Source organism: Urocitellus parryii, chromosome 5 (genome assembly GCF_045843805.1).
Source record: "Urocitellus parryii isolate mUroPar1 chromosome 5, mUroPar1.hap1, whole genome shotgun sequence".
Taxonomy (NCBI): domain Eukaryota; kingdom Metazoa; phylum Chordata; class Mammalia; order Rodentia; family Sciuridae; genus Urocitellus; species Urocitellus parryii.
In genome coordinates this window covers 210152851-210175106 of record NC_135535.1, presented here as the reverse complement: position 1 = coordinate 210175106, position 22256 = coordinate 210152851, and the positions used below count along the sequence as shown (strand labels likewise).

At 47.1% G+C, this 22256-nt stretch overlaps 1 protein-coding gene across 2 annotated transcripts in view; it reads right to left on the bottom strand.

Annotated features, from left to right (window-relative positions):
- The window catches only part of Ppp2r2d (protein phosphatase 2 regulatory subunit Bdelta), a 38320-nt gene extending 20529 nt beyond the window's left edge, over nucleotides 1-17791 (bottom strand). For both annotated transcript variants that reach the window (XM_026410279.2, XM_026410280.2), the window contains exons 1-2: nucleotides 17736-17791; nucleotides 17567-17656 (exon numbers count right to left, since the gene is read on the bottom strand). In XM_026410279.2, coding sequence (XP_026266064.1) covers nucleotides 17567-17656; nucleotides 17736-17742 — 97 coding nt within the window. In that variant the 5' untranslated portion in view covers nucleotides 17743-17791. The remainder of the gene's footprint in view (nucleotides 1-17566; nucleotides 17657-17735) is intronic.
- Between the last annotated feature and the right edge of the window lie 4465 nt (nucleotides 17792-22256).

Genomic DNA, 22256 nt, shown 5'->3' with positions numbered 1-22256 from the left:
CTCCTGATTTGGGGGTACATTTGGGTTGAAGGTGATGCTAGTAAGAACCTAGCTCACCAGCCACCCCACAGGAAGCCATCCTTAGTGTCAAAACTAGGAGACCAGTGTGTGAGCCTATTACTTGAAGTAAGAGTTGCTGAGAATGCTTCACAGCCTGCAGCGGGGCAGGTGAGGAGGAGCAGGTGGAAAGGAAAGTGCACAGGGAGCAGGAAGAATAACAGGGAAATAAAACCTCTGGGATTTTTAAAGGATGAGAGCCAGGCATAGTGGTCACACCCAATATCCTCACTACTCTACTCTGGAGGTTGAACAGGAGAATCACAAGTTCAAGGCCAGCCTGGGCAAGTTAACAAGACTCTGTTTATAAAAATATAAAAGAAATAATACCAAGTCACATCTGTGGCAAGCAAGGGGAAGGGAAGAGTGCATGGAGATGCAGAGCAGGAGAGCTGGGCAAGGGCAGCAGGTACCTCCCTGGGCAGAGCAGAGGCTGCACACGGCAGAAGCAGCAGGCTATGAACATGGGTGCAACACTACATCTCAGCAGACTGCATCTGCTCCATGAGGCATGAGAGAGATGATGTGTGCCCCCTGCTAGCCCCAGGGTTAACAGGGAGGGAGCCCCTGTTGCAGACACTTCCCATGCGGAGCACTGTCAATTCAGGTTCTCACTCCCAAGTTTTAGGGGACACTTCAAGGCACTGAGTTGAACCCTGGGTCCAAGTTCTAAGAGTGGAAAAATAAGGAGGTGTGGTGGCAGGCAAAGGGGGCACATTGGAAGACGGCATGCGGGTATAGCAGAATGAAAGCAGGGAACTGTCAGAGCCTCACGGAGTTGTGGGTCATCTCCAGATCCTGAAGCCAAGAGGAGAAGGATCAGAGCATGCTAGTGGTGAACTTTGGGGTAAGTATACGGTGTTTTGGTGTATTAGTCCATACCTTTTCAAACTATTAGGATTTTCAAAATGAAACATAAGTGTGAATATTTCTTTTTCTCTACTTGGCTCAGACTCTCCTGCCAGCACTCCAAGTCCAACTTCCCATCTGGCTGCTTTACTGCAGCAGCCTCTGGGCTCCCCTCAAGTCCAGCCTCCACAGCAGATGAAGACTTAGTTTAAAAACACAAAGACAACATCGTCATTCTGCTACCACCATCAATCTACTTACCAAAGCAGTAAAGACACAGTACAGGACTGATAACCTAGTCACCAAGTCATTGTCAGCACGAAATGAACCCATGACAGATGAGAGGTACCAGTCTCTGTCAGTTTCATCTCCTCCTTACCCTCTCTAGCTGGCTTGAGTGGTTATTCCACACGCATCTTGGCAAGTGCCCAAGTAGTTCCTGACACAAAGGCAACCCTGAGGACCCAAACAGCCCTGGGCAGGACTGTGGGGACTGAGCCCTGCATTGCCTCATTCCTACCAGCCTCTACTCACTTCCCTGCAGGGTGCCCTCAAGGCCATTTTAGGTCAACAAGCACATGAAGTGGTTGCAACCCCTTCAGCTGCCAGGGAAAGGCAAGTAAGAGCCACGCTGAGACAACATCACGCAGTCATCAGAAAGGGTGGAAACCAGACCACATCAAATCCTTGGACTGCTCCTGGCAGTGGGAATCGGCATGGCCTTTTTGAAAGCTCTCTGGCAATATCCATTAAAGCCCAACATGCTGATCCCAGAACCTGGAAAACCCACCCAGACACACGGCCACCCGATCAGCATATGTGTCGCACTGAAACCAGGCAAGGTGTTCACAGGGAGTAAAAAGACGTGCACGAGCCGAGGCAGACTCTCACAGTGGAACCCCACACAGCAGCAACCTCTTGCCATCAGGAAGACAGTGCTCAGGATACGCACAGAACAGCTCCACTTTCATCACCTTCAGCACCAGGAAAGGGGGCCCACAGGGCGGAGCTGGGAGGGAAGGGCCTGAGGCCTCGAGGCACTTCAAGTAATGGGCTCACACTCTGCGGGCAAAGCTCCTGCACTCCGTGAAGCTCACTGGTGCGTGCTGGGCACCATGTCCGTTTGCACATCATCACATTTCCATAAGCAGCCAGGTCTCCCCTAGTCCTTCCCATGTTAGTCACTCCACCTGGACTCTTGTGCCCACTGGGATCTGCTGACCCTAGTCTGCTCCCAGCCTTTCCTCTCCTCTAACACTCCCTGCGTTTCCCTGCTCTGAGGCCTGGCAAGTCCAGGCGGTGGCTCCTCAAAGCACTGTCCAACCTGCTCAACCCTGAGACTCTCCTGGGGCCTCTGGGTGCCCCTGGAGCACTGCTCCGCCCCCAACTCCCAATGAGCATCTCACCCTTTTCTTCTTCCTCCCCCAATCCCTACACCCTAGGCACTCAACTCACTTCCTGCTTACTTCACAGAAAAATCAAAGTTTACAGTAAAGAACCACCATATCCTCCCCCACCACACAAGGCCTGCAGCAGCATGGTCCCTCACCTCTGTGGCAAGGGAGTCCTACCTGCCCCTCAAGGACATGGTCCCAGGGCACCCCACCCTGCACCTCCTCCCCTTACTCTTGTAGGTCATTCCCATCTCCAGGAGAAAATGCCACCCCCCACCTTAAGTAATCAAACAAGCCCTCCAGACTCATTCCCCAGTCCCCGGGCTGTCCTCTCCTCCCAGCCCTCCCACCGCCCACCGCCCACCCAGCAAGCTCAGCCACTACTCCAACTCTGCCTTCTCTCTTCTCTGTGGGCCAAGGGTGAGGCCACCAACCTATGCTCTGTAGCATGTACCAGACTGTACGTAAACTGAAGGGTCTTACACAGTGACTCACGAAATTCCAAAAAACAAACACACAAACACAAAACACTGAAAGTTCCTGCTCACACGAGTTCTGTAAGAGGAACTTATCACATATCCAGAACAAGGAGTGTCTCTGCTTGCAGACATGAGGCTTGGCGAACCTCCACGTGTTCAATGGGTGCCACCATGAAATGCTCTGTATGTTATACAGTGACGTGAAGGAAATTGGGAAAGTTCCATCAGTAGACAGACCAACAGTTTCTAAGTATGTTTTATCCCCCCAGTACTAGGGAATTGAACTCAGGGTGCTCTACCACTGAGCTACACCCCCAGCCCTTTTTATTTTTAATTTTGAGACAGGGTTTCGATAAGTTGCTGAGTTAACTGGCATGCAACTCTGCATCTTATCTAAGTATGTCTTTTAAGGCAGATCACCCCAAGACGAGCACCATCTTTGTTCAGAAACCACAAACACTGACATACCTGCTCTAAAGCCTGCACCAAACACACATAGCAACCAGCTGGATAAGAGGAACTGCATAGCTGTACACAGGATCACTGTAATCTCAAGGCATTTGGGTAAATGAAGTTTCTCCATATTATGAAAAAGCAGAAGAATCTAAATTTTATTTTATTTTTTTGGTGAGGCTGCTATCAGTTCTGAATAGTTCGGTCAAACAAAATTTGTATGATGGGTTGTCCTAAGATGAGAAAACCAAGGAGGACAACTGTTGAGTTACTCTGCTACAAAAGAATATTTTAATAAAAACAAAAGTAAATCATCTCCTAGAACAAAAGATCAGTTTCACACAATTCCCCACTCGCACACAACTCCAGGTCAAACCCCACGGTCATTCAACAGATGCCGACTTTAAGAACTAGGCAACTCCAACCTTTCAGTGATAAAAGGCCCTCAGGGAGCCTCCTGCTTGGTGGTGAGCATCTGACCACAGTGGTTGATGCTCTCCTGGGCTTGGACCGGAAACCAGGACGTTTGCCCTGGCAACGTAGCCACCCCAGCACTCCAGCCACAGCACTCAGGCTCCTTCTGAAACCCAGTCTTGTTCACAGAGAACCCTGGGTCAGCCACAAAGCCACCAGCACCTATACAAGTTCAGCAAAGATGCAGGACACAAAGTCAATTTTATTTTTTAAAATTAGCAATGAACAAACACAAGAACACAACTTCACTTACATTACTATCAAAAATAATAAAATTCTGAAAAATAAATTTAATCAAAGAATTATGAGGTTTGTGCAATGAACACTCCAAAGTACTGTCAAAAAAAAAAAAAAAAAAGAGAAAGAAAGAAAGAAAAAAAGAAAACTGAATATATGGAAAGGCATCCCATGTTCATGAACTGGAGGACTTCAGGTTAAGATGGCAATATTTCCCAAACTGATTTAGAGTCAGGGTTATATAACATCCCCAGTGGCCCACCCACTGCCTTTTTACAGAAAGTGAGTGGAAAGCTCATTTTAAAATGTAAATTCAAGGGTTCAAGAACAGCCAGAACAACCTTTAAAAAGAACAAAGTTAGAGAAGTCACACTCTTGATTTCAAAACTCACTAGAAAGCTACAAGAGTTAAGACAGTGTGGAAATGGCGTAAGGACAGACATATCTGATTTTTAACAAGACTATTCAATGGGAAAATGATATTTCAATGATTGGAGCTGAGACAGCCAAATACCCACACTAAAGGAAAGAAGCGCCATGTTTATTTATGATACATATATTGAATGAATTTTATACACACACACACACACACACACACACACACACATAAAACTATGTGAATGTATTTAAAAAGTATATAAAAGCATGAACATAGGCACTGAAGCTATACAACTTTTAGATGAAAAACAGAAGAAAATCAGATTTATAATTAGGCAACAGTTTCTAATAGGACATTAACAGCATAAATAACAAGTGAAAAAAACAGATAAACTGGACATCATTATAATTAAAATTCTTGTGCATAAGGATACTATTAAGAGAATGGAAAGACAACTTGCAGAATGAAAAAAAATTGCAAATCATGTACACAATAAGGGACTTATATCCAGAAAACCTTAATGTTTTAGAACTAAACAACTCAACAATAAACTCGATTTAAAAATGGGTATTTGGATAGATGTTTTTTCCAAAGAAGTCAATCAAAAGTCCAATAAGTACAGGAAATATTGCTTGACATCATTAATTACTAGGGCAATACAAGTCAAAACTGTAAGATACCACTTCACAACTGTTAGAATAGCTAAAACTAAACACAGATAATAACAACGGTCGGGGAGGACGTGGAGAAAGTGGAACCCTCGTACACTGATGGTGGGAATGTAAAACAGCTGGGTAGATTCTTCAAGTGCTCAACACAAAGCCACCCTATGACCAAGCAATTCCATGCCTAGGTTATGACAAAAGAACTGACACACCTCTCCAGAGACTTGCAGAATGTCCACAGAAGCAGCATTCCTAACAGACCCAGGGTGGGGCCACCCATTGACTGACAGATGGCTAAACAGAAGGGGACACATATCTATCTCATCTACGACTCCTGACAATGCTACAACATGGGTGAACCTTGAAAACTCACTGGAGCAGCCAAACGTAAAAGGCCACATCTTATATGACTCCGTTCATTGGAAGAGTCCAGAATAGCAAATCCACAGAAACAGGAGGCCAGTGGTTGTGGGGGTGGGTGGGGAGGGACTACTACTGGATTTCTTTGGGGGAGGATGAAATGTTCTGAAATTCAAGAGTTCTGAGGGCTGCAAACATACTAGAGAACCATTCACTAACACTTTAAAGGAAGGGCCTCTCCAATGTGAGAAATAGACAGTCTGGTAGTCCATTTCCAAAATCTAGTATTCAGCTTTAATCGTATTCAAAGGGCTAACTTTTTGCCCACTCTAATTCTAAAACCAGCTGATCACACAGATTGTGCCCCTGCCCTGCCCCTCTAGCTCTTTCTATCAGGAGCGAGGGGCTGTATATAGGGTTAGATGCTGGCAGACTGCCCGCCGAGGTATGTTTGCTCTCGGATTCCTTTTCGAGTGCACCCTTCTGCAGAAGTAAAGGGTTGCCTGGCCCGCCCACTTCTGAGCATGTGTTTGATTTCTTGAGTACTTTGTTATTTCTAACAGCTATCAATCGCATCTCAATAAAGCTGGTATAAACAACTGCACCTTAAAAATGAGTCAAGTAATTGAAAGGGCTGAGAACTTACAACCTTTCTCAAAACACATTCTAAAAGTTGACCAAACTATTTTGTTTTTCCTAAACAAAATCCCTGGCTATAAATCTGTTTTCACCAAAACACTACTTCAAATTTATTCTTCTCTTGAAACCTAAACAGGCTTTGTCCTCTGGCCACTGTGCAAGTGTGTTCGTAAGGAGATGATGGCAGCAGCGGGGGAACTAATTTGGAAAATTAGTGTTCCCATCATTCCATAATGAGAAGTCTCATCCAACCAATGCAGTTGACTTCAAGATTCAGGAAACCAGATTTACCCTCTGCCATTAAAGTCCATCATAGGTTTAACCACAGTTTTCCAGGAAAACTCGATTTATATAAAATGTTGCACACTATTTCTCCCCATCCTATGCTGAAAAGTGAGAAAGTCTTGATTCAAAAGGTTTTCTGGCTGCATCAAACATTAAGTGATCTGAATCACAGCGAGGGTATGTCGTCATTTCATGCTTGGAGATTCTTTGGAAAACAAGAACCTGAGGGTGATGCACATCAACAGCAGGTCAGTGTCCCCGCAACACCAGTGACGCATTCCTCAGGCTTTTTGGAAATCAAAAGCACAATTTTCCAACTGAACCACATCTTGCCTCTAGTGATTCCAGCCCCCAATGGCACACTGCAGTCAGAGTGATTTCCACTTTTCGGCACAAGTCTGATTATGTGAGTGAGAACTCTCAAGTGTCCTCATCAAAGCTTAAGCCCTCAGTTCCCTGTCCCCAGATTTTCACTGGCCCAGCACCCAGGCCTCATTTGATTCCGACCTCGTTTCAACCCCTCCCACATTCTCTACCTCTCCTGCTGCTCCTGCCATTAACCCTGCCAGGCCATGCTCACCCACATCTGAGCACAGGTTCAGGGCCAACCTGGACTCCTTCGAGCCCCGCTGGGAGGACTGCTGAAGCCCTGCAGCGCCCTCTGTCTTGGCGCTTGCTGGCTGGCACCTGGGCAGTAAGAGGATGCACAGCTGGCTGCTTCTAGACAGCCAAGCCCACTCGATGCGGCACACCCCGACCAGCCACACACAAGCCACGCCCCCAGACACTGCAGAAGGATTCCCCAGCAGAAAGGTTGGACCAGCAGTTCTTCAATGCATGGGGGGATCATCACTTTGAGAACTGGTACCAAAAAGGGAAATATGAATCTCACAATCTGGGAAATGATCTTTAAACCCAGCCTATCATACCAGTAAACCAAGGCTGCTAATAATGACTCTTAAACTCCATCTTTGCTTAGTTTTCATCAGGAACACACACAACCCTGAATCCTTCCTTACACTAACTACTTAGGCATACATACGTACACTCTAAGAACTCAAGGTTCTCAATCACAAAAACTCTAAAACAGGTAAGTTGATCATGTGACAAAATTATCAGGCAAAAAGCAAAACAAGAAGGTTTTATCAAACTTTAAGCAACAATTATAAATTTGCAGTTTATTATCACTTAGTTTAGGGGGGGAAAAAGTAATAAGCTAGATACTCAATGCATGTGAGTGTGATTTCCAAACAGTTTTTCAGGAATACACTTACTGTTTGAGAATACAGATTTAACAAGTATAAATAAGTAAAAGCAACATAAACAACAAAAGTAGGCTGAAAACATTATCTCTTGCTTTAAAAAATCCACATATAATTCTTCCATGAAACAATAAAACTGGAATGAAATCCTGACACCTGCTATAACATGGGTGGACCTTGAAAACATTGTAGTGAAGTCAGAAGAGGGACACTCACTGTAGAATTCCACTTATGGAGTCCTGGAAAAAGCCAATTCACCCAGAGAGAAGGTAGACTGGGGCCAGGGATGAAGGGAGAGAGAAGAAAGAGGGTCATTACTCAGTGAGCAGATGCTGTAGGGGATGGTGAAAAGCTTGAACACAGGAAGCAGTGACGGCCACACAGCACTGGATACTCTAATACCACGGAGCTGCACACTCTGAACACTCCACATGGTAAATGTGCTGTGCACATTTTATCACAACTTAAAAAGATTCACAGACCTAAACACACACACACACACACGTATAGCAGTTAAGATTTCTCTTTGCAAGTCAGGGAAGAGGGCAGGCCACACAATCACAAGGGGACGAGATGCAGATGTTGGATCCCGGGGAACAACTGTCCTCCAGTGGTAGGGCCTGTATGCTCCCCTCCCACTCCCCAGCTTGACCTGCCCCCAGGAACAGGGGGGTCAGGGCAAATGGCTGGAGGCACAGGCTCTACCTGTTCTCTGTTTTAAATTAAGACACCATTTTCACAGCTGAACTTAGCCAGGATCCTAGGGCAGAAGAAACCAATAATTTACTTTAAGGATTACCTCTGAAAACTGACTGATACATTCCTTTGGGTGCCACACACAGAGGCATCATCCACATAATGTGCCCTCTGAACAGACCCCGAGGGAGAAGGGAGGAGGAAACACCAGCAGGCTCAGGGAGGGGATCCCATGCCACCTCTGCTGGATGAGAGGTAACCTGGGCACCAATTCAAAAGCAGGGACAGGCTGTGTATGGACATCACAGCAGATACTGCTGCTAAGAGGAAGACGCACAGACAGTGGGCCTGGGGAACTGCAAATGGAGGACTTCGGTGGTGCATTTCACTTAAAGGAACCCTGACCATCCTGTCAGCAGTCTACTGAGAACATGGGTGTCCATTTTTATTTACATTATACTACTGCTACTATTGTGTGTGTGTGTATGCACACTTGTGTATGGTCTTACTTATTTTAAGGCATTCTATAAGGCCTATCAGGATGGGACGTGGGAAATGAGCGAGACTTCAGCACACACTACACTGCAGAGGCAAAACCAGGCAGCTGCCACCAGTGCTTCACGCAGTCAGGGTGTCCACAACGGCACCCCCGACAAGAGGAATCCATCTCCCCGTCTGAGTAACAATTTTCAGCTGGGGTCTATTTTAAATCTAGCTGTGGCACTAGAGCACCTGCAATGAACACTTATGGATATCTACTTTGTCGTCCTAGATACCTGGAAAACGAGTACAACTGAGAAAAAAAAAAGTTTAATGTATTTTTGAACATGAAGAATGGCAGCCTGAAGCAGTTAAAAGAGCCACCAAACAGAAGGTAGACTGGTCAACCAAATGAACCATCCCTAGGCGGTCACAGCAAGAGCAAGGAAACCACCCTCTTCTGAGCTGTGGTCAAGCCAGGCTCTGCCTCCTCTAATGGACCTTTTCCTCCCTACTACTACAAAAATGCTGCACCTCTGTGTGAATCAGGGCAGAGAGATGTGCAGGAGAAAGCAAAAGGCCTCTCCCCACAGACCTCCCTTCTCACACCCACCGGTGTCCAGACGCTGACCCCTGGTCACCTCCTCGGCCCGGGCATTCACAGCCACTTGAGCTCTACAGCGATCCCTGTTACGCAAGCACTGTCACCCAAGTGTCCCAGACTGCTTTCCAATAGGCACAGGCCGCAAACCTTTGCTCTCACAAGCTCACTGCTTCACTGCGTTTAGGCATTTAGGCCTTCTTCCTTTTATGCTGCAATGCCAACGCCACAGTGCTTCTTTATGAAAGGCTGGCACACTACTGTAGGGTTCCTGGAAGTGGATTCTTACCTAAAATTTGACAGAGAAATACCAAATTGCCTCCAAAACATGAAACACTCTTTTAAGAAATGTCAAACAAAAACTGAACCTTTAAAATTGCTTTGATTAAGCTGGCTTTGCTTATTAATGCCATCCCTGCAGGGTTTTTAACTCTTTGGCTTGTCTCCACCGCCCTTTTGCATTACTGTAGACTAAAACCCAGGCCCTGAGTATGTCAGACAAGCACTCTACCATTCTCCTTCCCATTGTTGAAAAATTTTATTTAGAGACAGGGTCTTACTGAGTTGCCCAGGATGGCCTTATACTTGTGATTGTCCTGCCTCAGTTTGTAAATAGCTGGGATCACAGGTGTGTGCCACCACACCTAGCTCCTCATCTCCCTTTTTAAATGAATAGATTGGTTAAACTACATCTGGTTTTTGTCACCCAAATCATTAAGACACTTCCTTTGTGCCAGTACTGCACTGGGTATGGCACACAACATGGCAGAATATAAACACGGTCCATGCCTTCACACAACTGCATTTCTGTATTAGTTGCAGTTTATCACCTCTGCAGATTTAAATAAAATCATTCCAAGTAAACGGGCTGATGTTCTCCACAAGAATTAAAGCTTAAGTTGGCACTGTGTTCTAGGGCTGTTTGGCAGCACCCAAATATCCACATGCATGGCCTCTGATAAGATTCTGTGTGTCCACTCCTGGGTGGATGCCTGCACACAAGCAAATGGATTATGAGATTCTGCTGTATTGCCAGTAGTAATGAGGTCATCTGCACTGAAACATGATGTGGTTGTCAACAAAGATGAACAGGATTGTCCAGGAAAACAGCCTAGCTGAACCTGGGTGCAGAGCATCTGGAATGAAATCCTCACCGCGGCATGTGCTAGCTGAAGCACAGTCAGGGGTTCAGGCTTTCCGGAATTCAACTTTCCTACCCATAAAACGATGGCAAGGTCTCAACACATGAATCTCATTGGGTGTGGCCAGGCTCCAAGGACCTAAATGCATAGCCCAGTGGAAAGCCAGGTGTGCCACCAGATCTCAATTTCCCAACTATCAGTGAATACAACAAGCCACAAAATAATATTTAGAATAGGATTCCATGAGTGTAAAACCTGTTGCTTCTCTATTCAAACCAAGTTATACAGTAGAACGGATGAATGGTCTAAACACTTGCAGCTAAGAGGAGGAGCCTCCTTCAGGAGGGCTCCAGGACAGCAGAGACAAGAGGGCGGAGAAGGGGCTGTCACTCCCCATGCATCTGTAGGTTTTATTACTAGTTATGTATCTTTACTAGTAATAAAACCTAGTAAAGAAAAAAGGGGGCAGTTAATCCTGATATCTGCCCTGTCCTTGTCATCCCACTGCCAATACCTTGCTTTAGAGCAGCTCCCAAGGTGGCCGTGGGACCCTTCAGAGCACCGAAGGCCAAGCCATGTTCAGAACAGCACCACTGCGCAGCCTGCTGCTCAGAGCTGCCACTGGCAAGCCTGAGCTCTCCATCTTCTTTTTCTTCACAGAATGGCTTTGTTTATTCAGACTTTGGAATTAGATAGAAGTTTCCTTGAAAATTAGAAGCTCTCACTTCACAGAAAATAACTGACAGTACTCACTGCCAATGATAAAAATCCAGGCTTTCAAGATCAAATCAGAATGTGGGGAAATCTGTTTTTACTGCTAACATGACAGCTTTCTCTGATGAGATCTGTTGAGACAATAACGAGCAGGATTTTCTTTGGTGGGATATAATGAGTATGCAGCACCAGCATAGAGTAATTCAGTGCCAACACTTCCTAACAACCAGGCCAGTCATGCACAGGAGCAAGAGCCACTCCAGGTGCAATACACCAAGCACTCTACCACTGGGCTACATCCCCAGCCCTCAGAACTAGGGATTCTAATGTAAAGGCAAAAAGTTCACTCTTAGGTTTCAGATTCTAAAGTATAAGTAAACTTAAACACCACCTCTAGAGCTGTGGTGGGGTCAGAGACTGCCAGCCACCCTCCCTGATCTGACGACAGTACACATGAACATTGCATCAAATTTTCTTTATACAATTCAATGAAGCAACTGCAAGAGGCTGAATGTGCAAGCAAACCTGAGAATCCAACAGTCTTCTAATCAGATGTTAATTTAAAAAACCTTTCAGATGTGTCTGGCTATGTTGCCCAGGCTGGCACTGGACTTGCCATCTTCCTGCTTCAGCGCCCCAAGTCGATGGCATTATAGGTCCATACCGCTAAGCTTTTAAGAGTTCTTGAGGTCATAAACAATGGCACCCTTCTCAGTTTTCTTTTTTTTAAATTGGTTGTTCAAAACATTACAAAGCTCTTGACATATCATATTTCATACATTTGATTCAAATGGGTTATGAACTCCCATTTTTACTCCGTATACAGATTGCAGAATCACATCGGTTATACATCCACATTTTTACATTTTGCCATACTTGTGACTGTTGTATTCTGCTATCTTTCCTATCCTCTACTATCCCCCCTCCCCTCCCCTCCCATCTTCTCTCTCTACCCCATCTACTGTAATTCATTTCTCTCCCTTGATTTTTTTTCCCTTTCCCCTCACATCCTCTTATATGTAATTTTGTATAACAATGAGGGTCTCCTTCCATTTCCCTCACTTAGTTTTAAATAAGTTGTCATTAAAATTGTTAACATGCAGATTTATTATTATTTTAAAGAGAAATAATAAATATTTTAATTTCAAATATAGGATATATGGATAGATATAACCCACAAAGACAAAAGAAAAGCTCTCCGGGTCCTCAACAATTAGTATATGAAAGTATCCCAGAATTAAGAGGCTTAGAGACCAGTAATTCAGAGCAGAGATCAGCAAACCACAACCTGAGGTTTCTCCTTAAGTCTGTAGCTGTCCTCCTGCCACAAAGGCAGGGTTCTGCAGGCAGTCACAGCAGGGACAGGCCTTTGAAGTCTGAACTACTTAATACTTGGTCCTTTAGAAAGAACCTGCTGACCTTTGATCTATAGCAAGCCGTGTTTCCAGCCTGTGACCACAGTGATTTCCTAAGGGGAACCTCCGTCTCCGTCCTCCAAAGGCCAGAATGACCTTCCTAAAGGCATCATGTTTACGTCACTACTCCGCTCAGGACCTTCCAGGTTCACTGTTACTCAAAGCCCAAAGCAAAACCCTAGCACGGTACTCAAGGTCTTTATGCATCACTATCAGTCTGGGACACCTCTTGCCTTATGAGGGACTCGCTTGTCAACAGAGGCCAGGCAAACACTCTCACTTCCCAGAATGCACCAGGCATCTCCAGGCTCCACTCTAAGACTCCCCATCTGGAACGTTCTTCTCCCATTCCCTTCCTACCTCTTATTTTGTGACTTCCTCCTCTCCATCCCTACCCAAGTCTGTGAAATGGGCACTTGTATCACGTTCCCTCACATGCTCTGGTGCAATAACCCATCAGCTTGTCTGTCTCGGTCTAAACTGGGTTTCTCAGCTCCTTACACCCAGCACTCCCGATCTTACTGTACCACTATGCCTTCTCTAGCCCTATAACACCCACACTTTTTGTTGGCTGGGCTCCCTGGAGTGGTACAGCATCAGCTCTTCTGAGTAAGAGGATTTCCTGGCACAGCCCAGTTACCGGTTCCTGTATTCCTGTTTGCCAGAGCTTTCCAAACCTTCTGTGGAATCTCCTCAGTAACTCTGTCATGGTCACAGGATAACAGTACCCATTTTCCAGATGAGTAAACAGAAGGTGAGAACCTGGCCACAATGACACAAAGCTGCAGGCAGGTAGAAATGGGGTCTACCCAAACCCTTTTGGACCAAACCTTTCTACCTGTTGTGACTTTCCGCACTGACTGACATCAAGCTGAAGAGACATGTCTGATCATGAAGTAGGACACAACCAACCAGGAAGCCATGCTGTGTAGGTGAGGAAGTCCAGGGTTCGAGACAGAGCACCCAACGTGGAGAGAGGCTGCAGCAGAGAGCCACAGATGAGGTGGCAGCTGGGTGGACTCAGAAGGATCAATGGGGTGTGGAGAGCAGAGAGGCTCACAGAGAACTCGAGGTCTCAAGGACCCATTAGCATGGTTAATGCCTTCGAAATCAGATGTTTCGGGCTGAGGCTGTAGCTCAATGACAAAACGCTTGCCCAGCATGTGTGGTCCTCAGCATCACATAAAAAATAATAAACAATTAAATGAATAAATAAAGTTATCGTGTCCAGTTATAACTAAAGAAAAAAAATTAGATGTATCATATAGTCAATAAAACAATGTATCTTCCTGTCTGATGCCCAAGTCCCCTTAATTTTTGTTACCTTCCTCAATTTAAAATGTTTCTGTCTTTTGAAACACCATGTAACCCTCTTAGGAAGGTTTTTCCTACCCAGTTACACAGGCACCAGGTTATTTCATACTTTGTTTCATATTTCTTTAGAACACCATTAATTCCTAATTTAATCAGATCAGCTGATTTGATCCAAAGCAAAATCCACAGATTAACTCATGTATTAAGAAAATGAAATCACCAAATTAAAAAGTCAAGACACAAGTTCTGAGATGAAAGGACCCACCTGTTGTCAAGCTATGCCAAGCTCTAGAAAACCAGGTTCCAACAAGACCTCTGACAGACTCTCCCTAGTTTCTTGGGAACGGCAATAAAAATATAAAGGGATCAAGACCCACATCTTTCCCGCAACTAGCAGAATGTAGTACATCCAAAAGCAGCACGCGTTTGACACACAGGATTCCAGTTACTTCTTGCTTCTGAGATACCTCCTCTTCAAAAGGCTTGAAAATTCTCAGAATTTTAAAACGCTTGCCCAGCATGTGTGATCCTCAGCATCACATACAAAATAATAAATAAATAAATAAAGTTATCGTGTCCATTTATAACTAAAGAAAAATAGTTGAAAGAAAAAAAAATTAGATGTATCATATAGTCAATAAAACAATGTATCTTCCTGTCTGATGCCCAAGTTCCCTTAATCTTGGAACCCTTACAAATCTTGTATTACTTTAATTAACACTTCCTTCAAAGGCATTTTAGTACAATTTTTGGAGGTGTGATCTCTTTGGGGCTTCAGGACAGCTAGAATCCCCAACAGTCACTGAATAGTATAGCACACGTGGGCTCTCGAGCCAGTCAGCAAGGCTTCAAACCCTTGTTCTGCCACACAGTAGCTGTGGGACCAAATTAGCTGCTCTCTGTGCCTTGATTTCTGCATTGGGTTGTGTGAAGATTAGATTAACTGACACAGGTAAAGAAAGACCTTGGAACAGTATTTAGCACACAGCAAGCATTCAACACGTTAACTATCACCACCACTCGGCTAGGTCCTCTACCAGGCACTGGGGTGGGAGGACAGTGGCACTCAAGCTGAAGGAATTCCAGTCTACCTGAGACAGACAAGTGAAGGACAGTAAAAGGGTGTGAGTTCCGTGAGCAGGAACCATGCTCAGGGGATGGGTGAGGGTGACCAGACAGCACAGTGAAAACCTGCCCAGACACTCACTCTCCCCCAGAGCAGCCAACACACAGCACCTAAGCATGTGAAGACAGAAGCTAGCAGCATCTCTTCTCCCTAGAAGTCATCCTGACTTCTCTATTTTGACCCTTGGTCACCTCGCCCACCTTTCTGCACAAGCAGGAGAGGCCAGTCACCACTGTGGGAACTCTTGCTAATTTCCTGTGAGTCTGCTCACCCCAACTTGCAGGGAGATGAGAATCACTGATGGCACAATGGAACCATGGCTCTGAACAGGACAGCTAATCTGATCCAAAGCAAAATCCAATGCTTTAAAACAAATAAATTGTACACAGTCCAACACTGGCATCAGAGGTTATGACTGAGGAATTATTTGTTAAAAAAAAAAAAAAAAGTCAATGAAAACCAGAACCTTTCCCATGCTACTCGCTCCATGACCTTTGAAGTCAGGCCTGCCTACTTCTACCTGAACACCAGCCTATGCTTAATGGGCCACTGTCCCTACTGAATCAGGAGAGAACCTCATCTTTGATTGTTCTGAGGTATTTCTGACAACCCATCACAGGGACAGAAGAAAGACAGTCCAAAGTGCAGGGTTATATGAACTCTGCAGAGTGGGACTAAGATCAGAACACAACCTTCAAAAGTCTCACAAATCACAAGTTTACAAAGACACTCTGCCATATGCCTTCAGTTCTGCAGTCCAAGCACCAGAGGACAAGAACATTCCCTTGAAGTGCCTTTCTCCTCCTAACTATTCCTCAACAACATTTCTCCTTCAAAACTGAGTTTGGGCAGAACTAGTTTCTTGAGCCTTGTTGCTTTAACAATCCCCAGTTGCTAATGATTATATTTTGACATCCATTCTGTAGTAATAACACAATTCAACATCACAACTATTTGACAAAATGATAAGATTATAAATTGTGTTAATCTCAATAGATTACATTTAAGGCATAAAGGAACTAAAATAGTTAGCTTTGAATACATACAATAACAACAACAACAACAACAACAATAAAGGGTAGCTAGCTATCATAAAATAACGTTACTCCCCCTTCCAAAAAATGACAACCTGAACACCAAACTTTTCAACGAACCGGGGATGTATCTCGAGGGTTTACAGCCCTTGCCCAGTATCTTAAGGCTCCAGGTTTGATCACCAGCATGACTAGGTTGGGCAAACCACTCACAATGCAAAAAGTTCTAATCAGTTTACTTCAGACAATAGAGTATTTCTGCCAAGACTTTTAAGGGAAAGAATGCTATTTTCAAAAGCATAAAAAACACATCAGTTTAGATTGAAATTTTAATTCATTCAGCTTATCAATAAACTACAAAACAGAAATCAAGACCAGCACTTAGTGTCCCACCCTACACAAACAAGCTTTGCCTTCTTTCAAAAGACTCACATGTGAGGCGGAGCTGTGACCCACTTGGCAAGTGAAACAAAAAACTAGAGTTAACATGTTTCAAATCCATACAAAAGAAACAAAATCAATAAGGTATTAGTTTACATAAAAGAGTCACCTAGTTTCTATCCCAAACCATATACCTCTTTGGCAGTGTCTGAGAGCAGTTTGCCTTGCTGCATGACCAGGGCACAGTCTACCCATGGGGCTAGGATCTCCAGATGTCCTCAAGGGTCATGGTCAAATCAGACACTGCCAGGGAGCGGAACGAGGTGAAGGAGGAGGGAGCAAAAGGTCATGAGGCGCCAAGGTGTAGGAACTCGGCCCAGACCTCTGACCAGAGGCTTAGTAATCTGGGACAGGGAAGGGTACTTGATGCAAAGACAAATCATTTTTAAGTCAAAGTCAAAGATTCACTGCTTAGTAAGATGGTTGAACAAGAACAACAAAAAAACACGAACTGTCTCGTGATTATCATTACCTTTAGAGCTCTGCTGGCTACCTGTCCACAACCCTAAACTTCAGGCCCTGCAGCCTCCGAAGCTGCATCAGGCAGCAGAGATGCCTCAAGGTTCAAGACTAAATTCTGGATGAGAGACTTTAAAGCCAATAGTGGAAGAGAAAACACCCGCAGTGAAGGCAGCCTAAGGGCAAGCTGCCCATCTGGGGTGAAGGCTACGCGCAGAGGAGGCCGGAGCTGCCTCCCGGGGACAGGCAAAGGTCCGGTGGGCGCGCCCCAGCCCTCCCCGAACCGGCCGCTACAGGACCTGCCACTAACACCGAGACACCCTCCGCGGACACTCGGGGGCCGGTGTTCACCCGCACCCCGACTTACCTTCCACGGACACAGCGAGTCCAGGCCCCACGACCCCCCAAGACCCTGTCCACCAACACCGGGAGGCCGGCGTCCGGGGCGCCCCGGGTCTCTCCAGCGGCCCCCCGAGGCCGGCGTCCGGCCCCCACCCCTCTCCGGGTCGCGGCCTGGGGCTCCGCAGGACCACGCGGGGCCGCGCGGGCGGAGGTGGCCGCGTCCCGGCGCCGGCCCGCGCGCCACCTCGTGCCAGCTCCCGCGGCCTCACCTTCCGCCACGTCCTCGTCGACGGCGCCCTTCACCTGCGAGAAGCACCACTGGAAGTCGTTGCCCGCCGGGCAGCCGCCGCCTCCGGCTCCTGCAACACAACGGGCGGTCAGGCCGGCCCCGCCCGCCCCACCGGCCCGCCCGCCGGCCCGCGCGCCCGCGGCCCTCACCCGCCATGGCCGCGGCGCGGGACGGCGCCCGCCCAGCCGAGTGCGGCCGACCGCAGGCGCCGCCGCCGAGCCTCAGCTCCGGCCGCCGCCGCCGCCGCCGCCGCCGCCGCCGGGGAGGGATTTTTTTCCCTTTTCAAAATGGCGCCCAATGCCCGTCGCCCCGCCGGCTGACGTCATCCCCCTCCGCCTCCTCCGACCGCCCGGGCGGGGCGCGCCGCGGGGGCTGCCGGGGGCACGCTGTGCGCCCACAGCGCCTGCGCGAACTGTTCTGATCTCGACCACACGCCACGGCCGGGCGAGGGGCGCCTTCGGACCGCTGGTCCGGCGGGCGCAGGCTGACTGTGGGCCCCTTGGCCTGTTGGACAGTTGACGTGCGCCGGGCGGTCCCCTGAGGACTAGTCGCCCCCGAGTGGGCTGGCTCTAGGGGCCGGACTTTCGCCTCCGGAATGGCCCCGCCCTTTCCCACGCCTCGGCCAATGGGAGCGGGGGCCCTCCGCGGAGCAGCCAATGGAGGGCGCTCAGCGGCAGTGGGCGGGGCGGCCGGGCCGGGCCCTCCTTACCTCTCTCCGGGCTTACAGCTCTCTTCCCTCCTGTGAATGCCCGGGCCTCGGTGGTACCCAGAGCGCTAGGGACCCTACCAAAGTGTTACTTCAGGGGTTCTAAGGTCCCAGAGTAGCCGTAGGGAAAGTGACTGGCCGAAGCACAACGAGTGGAGACCAGGGGTAGTAGTGGAAGCAGGGAGGCTCTTTCCAGGACTAGGTAGGACTCTAGGGAAGACAGCAGAGGAGCATCACCAAGGTTTTGAGCTTTAACAGGGCTGCTCTGCTGAAGACAGCCAGTGGGGATCCAAGGGAGGATGCTAGGACACCAGTGAAGAGGCCGGCAGGTGTCCGGACAAGGGGTTCAGGGTGGAATCCCACTGGTATGGTGGAGCATACCCAGTGAGTATGCATTTCAGAGATGAGTACTTGGAAGCTGGTCTCCATGGATTTGCAGAGGAGATGGGGTGGGGGGTGGGGACACAATAACTGCACTTGCATGATCTGAGCACCTGGAAGGAAGCGTTTCCATGCCTGAGACAAAGGAACTGTTCAGTATGTGACCCTTAGAGCCAGTTGCTTGATGGTACTGTTGAATTCAACCGAGCGCTTCCTAATTTCCTGCCTGTGGATCTGTGGGTTCCTGCTGGGATGCTGAGGTCCTCATCTGTAATAGTGGGTCCCTCTGCTTCTCCTTGCAGTCTGTCAGCTCTTGTCTCATGAGGTTTCACACTCGAGGCCCATGTGTGCTCTAGGATCCTATGTCTTCCTGCAAAATGGCTCTTTTATCTTTAGATAATGCTCAGTTTATTTCTCATCTTTTTTTCTTCATTTGAAGTCTGCTCAGATCTTCCCACTTTCTTTTCTTTTTCCTTTCTGTTTCTGGTGCCTTGAGTATGTTAGGCAAGTGCTGTACTGAGCCACATCCGCAGCCCAAGAAGCCTGTTTTACCTCTAAGGACACAAATTACCAGTAAAGGGATGGAGAAAAGTACACCAGGTTAACACTGATCAGAAGACTGGGAGTACTGGGATGCTGTCTAGCAGGCACAGGGCCCTGAGTTCCATCCTCAGCACCACACACACAAAGAAAACTTGCACATATGTTTTTCTATGTCAGCACACTAGTTAGTCTTATTTTTAAAATTATTAATCCCAAATCAGTCTCTGCCTTGTAATTGAGGTGAGCCATTGATGTTTAAAGTGATTATTGAGATAGATTAATATTTACCATGTTTATTACTGTTTTCTATTTGTTGCCCTGTTGTTCATTGTTTATTGTAAATCTCTCAATTGTTCTGCTCTTTCTGGTTTTAATTGGGCAGTTTATGTGAGTCCATTTTTTCTCCTTTCTAAACATTCTTCTTTTTTACTTTTGAGTGGTTTCTCTTGAATTTGCAATGTGCACTTAGAACTCACCACTTTTTGTGTGTGTGGCACTGGGATTGAACCCAAGGGCTTGCCTGTGAGGCAAGCACTTTTCCCACTGAGCTGCAGCCCCAGCCTAGAACTCCTCACTCCTGGCACCTCCTGAGAGTGCGGATGTCTACAACAGTGTTTCCAGTCTTGTCTCCCATCCCTGAAGTGTTCCTGTCCTTCATTTCATTTGCCCATGAGTTATAACCTCCTACTGTATTGTTGTTGTTAGTGCTTTGAACAAGTAGTTTTTCTAGATCATTTAGAAATAAGAAATATAACCTTTTTACTTTACTTTTTTTGGTCCATTTCTAATACTATTTCTTTCTTTATGTAGGTATGATTTTTCTGATCTATGTCGTTTTCTTTTTCCCTAAAGGATTCCTTTTATCTTTTTTTTTTGCAAATTAAGTCTGCTGGTAACAAATTCTCTCAGTTTTTCTGTCCCTGAAAAAGCCTTTATTTCACCACCTCAGAAGCATAGTATTGATGGATGTAGAATTTTAGGTTGGTAGATGGTTTTCTTTCGTATGTGTGTGCGCGCGCGTGTGTGCACACGCACGCACATGCTTGTTACTGGGGGTTGAATCCAGGGGTGTTTAACCACTGAGATACATCACCAGCCCTTTAATTTTTTTTTTTTAATTTTCAGACAGAGTCTCACTAAGTTGCTGAAGCTGGCCTTGAACTTGTGATCCTCCTGCCTCTGCCTCCCAACTCATTGGGATTGCAGGTGTGTGCTGCTGCACCTGGCTTTGGTGGATGGTTTTCTTCTTTCAATACTGTAAATGTCTCACTCTGTTCTCAGCTTGCTTGTGTGGTTCACAAAGGGAAGTCTGAGGCAATTACCATCCTTGATTTAATTACTTTTTCACCTGTCAAGATTTGGCTGAGCAGATGTCTGGGCTCAGCCCAGGGAGGGTCCCCACGTAGTTCTGTGGCCACTGGTAGCCAGACTGAGTTCAAGTCGACTGCTTTGTCCTTGTTTACCAGGTGGAGAAGGAAGTCAAGTATTGCCTTGTGGGGAGCCATTCTCGCACGTGATTGGGCACCTCCCTGATTGGGTGTGAGGCGTTCTGGCCAAACTGTGTCGGAGCCAATCCCCACCCTCTCCAGGTGCGAGAGCCTGTCCGTGTGGGGGTGTGACTGACCATTGACCCTGAGACCAGTCACTGACCCTGACCTTGGAATGCTGCCCCCCTCGACCTTCATTGGATGGAATTTTCCCCTGAATTTCTTGTTCCCCAATAAAAGGCCACTCCCTGGTGTGCTCTTGCTCTCTCTCTCCTGCTTGTCCTGAGTAAGCCTTGCTGTTCCACCTGGTGGTTCGAGGTGAGAGCTAGAGGGAGGGCCGTCTCGGACCTGGTCAAAGAAAAAGGTAATTGAGTCTTGTGTGTTTATTTTGATCTCACTAGTTAACTTCTATGCTATGAACCTCTTGTATGAAACCAGCGTGCTGGTCGCGCGGTGGATTGCCTCAGTCCCTGAGGTGGAGGGTGGACTTCAGATCCACTGCCACCGGAGACTGTTTCTACCACTTGCACAGCTCCCTCTGCCCCGGTGCATTCCTGTTCACCCCATGGTTTTATCAGCTGTTTCTACCAGGGGGTAAGTTGGGGGCAGGCTGGGCCCTGTCCATTCTGATCAAGGAGAATCAGTACAGATCTCCCCAGGAGCTGTGGTCTTCCCAGCTCTGCGTTGCCGCACTTGGCCCCCAGGGGCTGTGATGCCCTGCACAGCCGAGCTGCTCTGCCTACCCTGGGTTTCTTCTTCTCAGGGGCATGGGCTTCGGCACCAACAGCCATGTTTCCTGAGGACCTCCACCAATCCTCTGCTTGACCCTTAGACCTGCTCCTTGTTTAATCAATTGAGTGTCAAGAACAGAAATTGAAGGCCCAGAACAGGGGGAACACAGGAATTTCAAGGCCCTTATATTTATCCTGTGCCCTGATAATGTTCTGCTAACGTCCTGTGCTCAATAAACCAAGAGCTGTTCTTCTAGGTGTAGAGAAAGAAGCATGTGTGCCCCTCAGACCCATGCCTGGGTGTAGTGTTGGGCGGAGAGCTTCGGGTGAATGCCTGCCTTGGGGACCGACCCTGTTCCCAAACCCTGGCCGGTGTATGTGGTGGTCTCCACGGAGTGACTATGAGAGCAGTTTTAGTCCTGGTAGGAATGTGGGCTGTTTTTGTAACTCACCATACAGCCTCTGAAACCCTCCCAGACTTCAAAGTTATGTCGTCATTATAATTTCATAATGTCACCTTAAAAGAGCAATGAATGTGCTTCAGCTACGATGAGAACCTGTGGGGTCTGTGGACTCCATTCTTATCAGCCACCCGTAGCAGGGCAGCTGGAAGCCCCTCTTCCCACCCCTGCACTTGCAGTGTCTGCTGCATGAGTTTGGGCAATGACTTTGCAGTTTTTCCCTCTTCTCTGGCCCCTCTGGAATCCCATGTCTCCTTCCTTCAGGGAACATGGAGTCAGCACTTTCCTGCAGCTGACTCTCCTGATTGTGTGTCAGGAGTCAGAAGCTTTTGATTTTAGTTCCTGGCTCAGCATGGTGCAG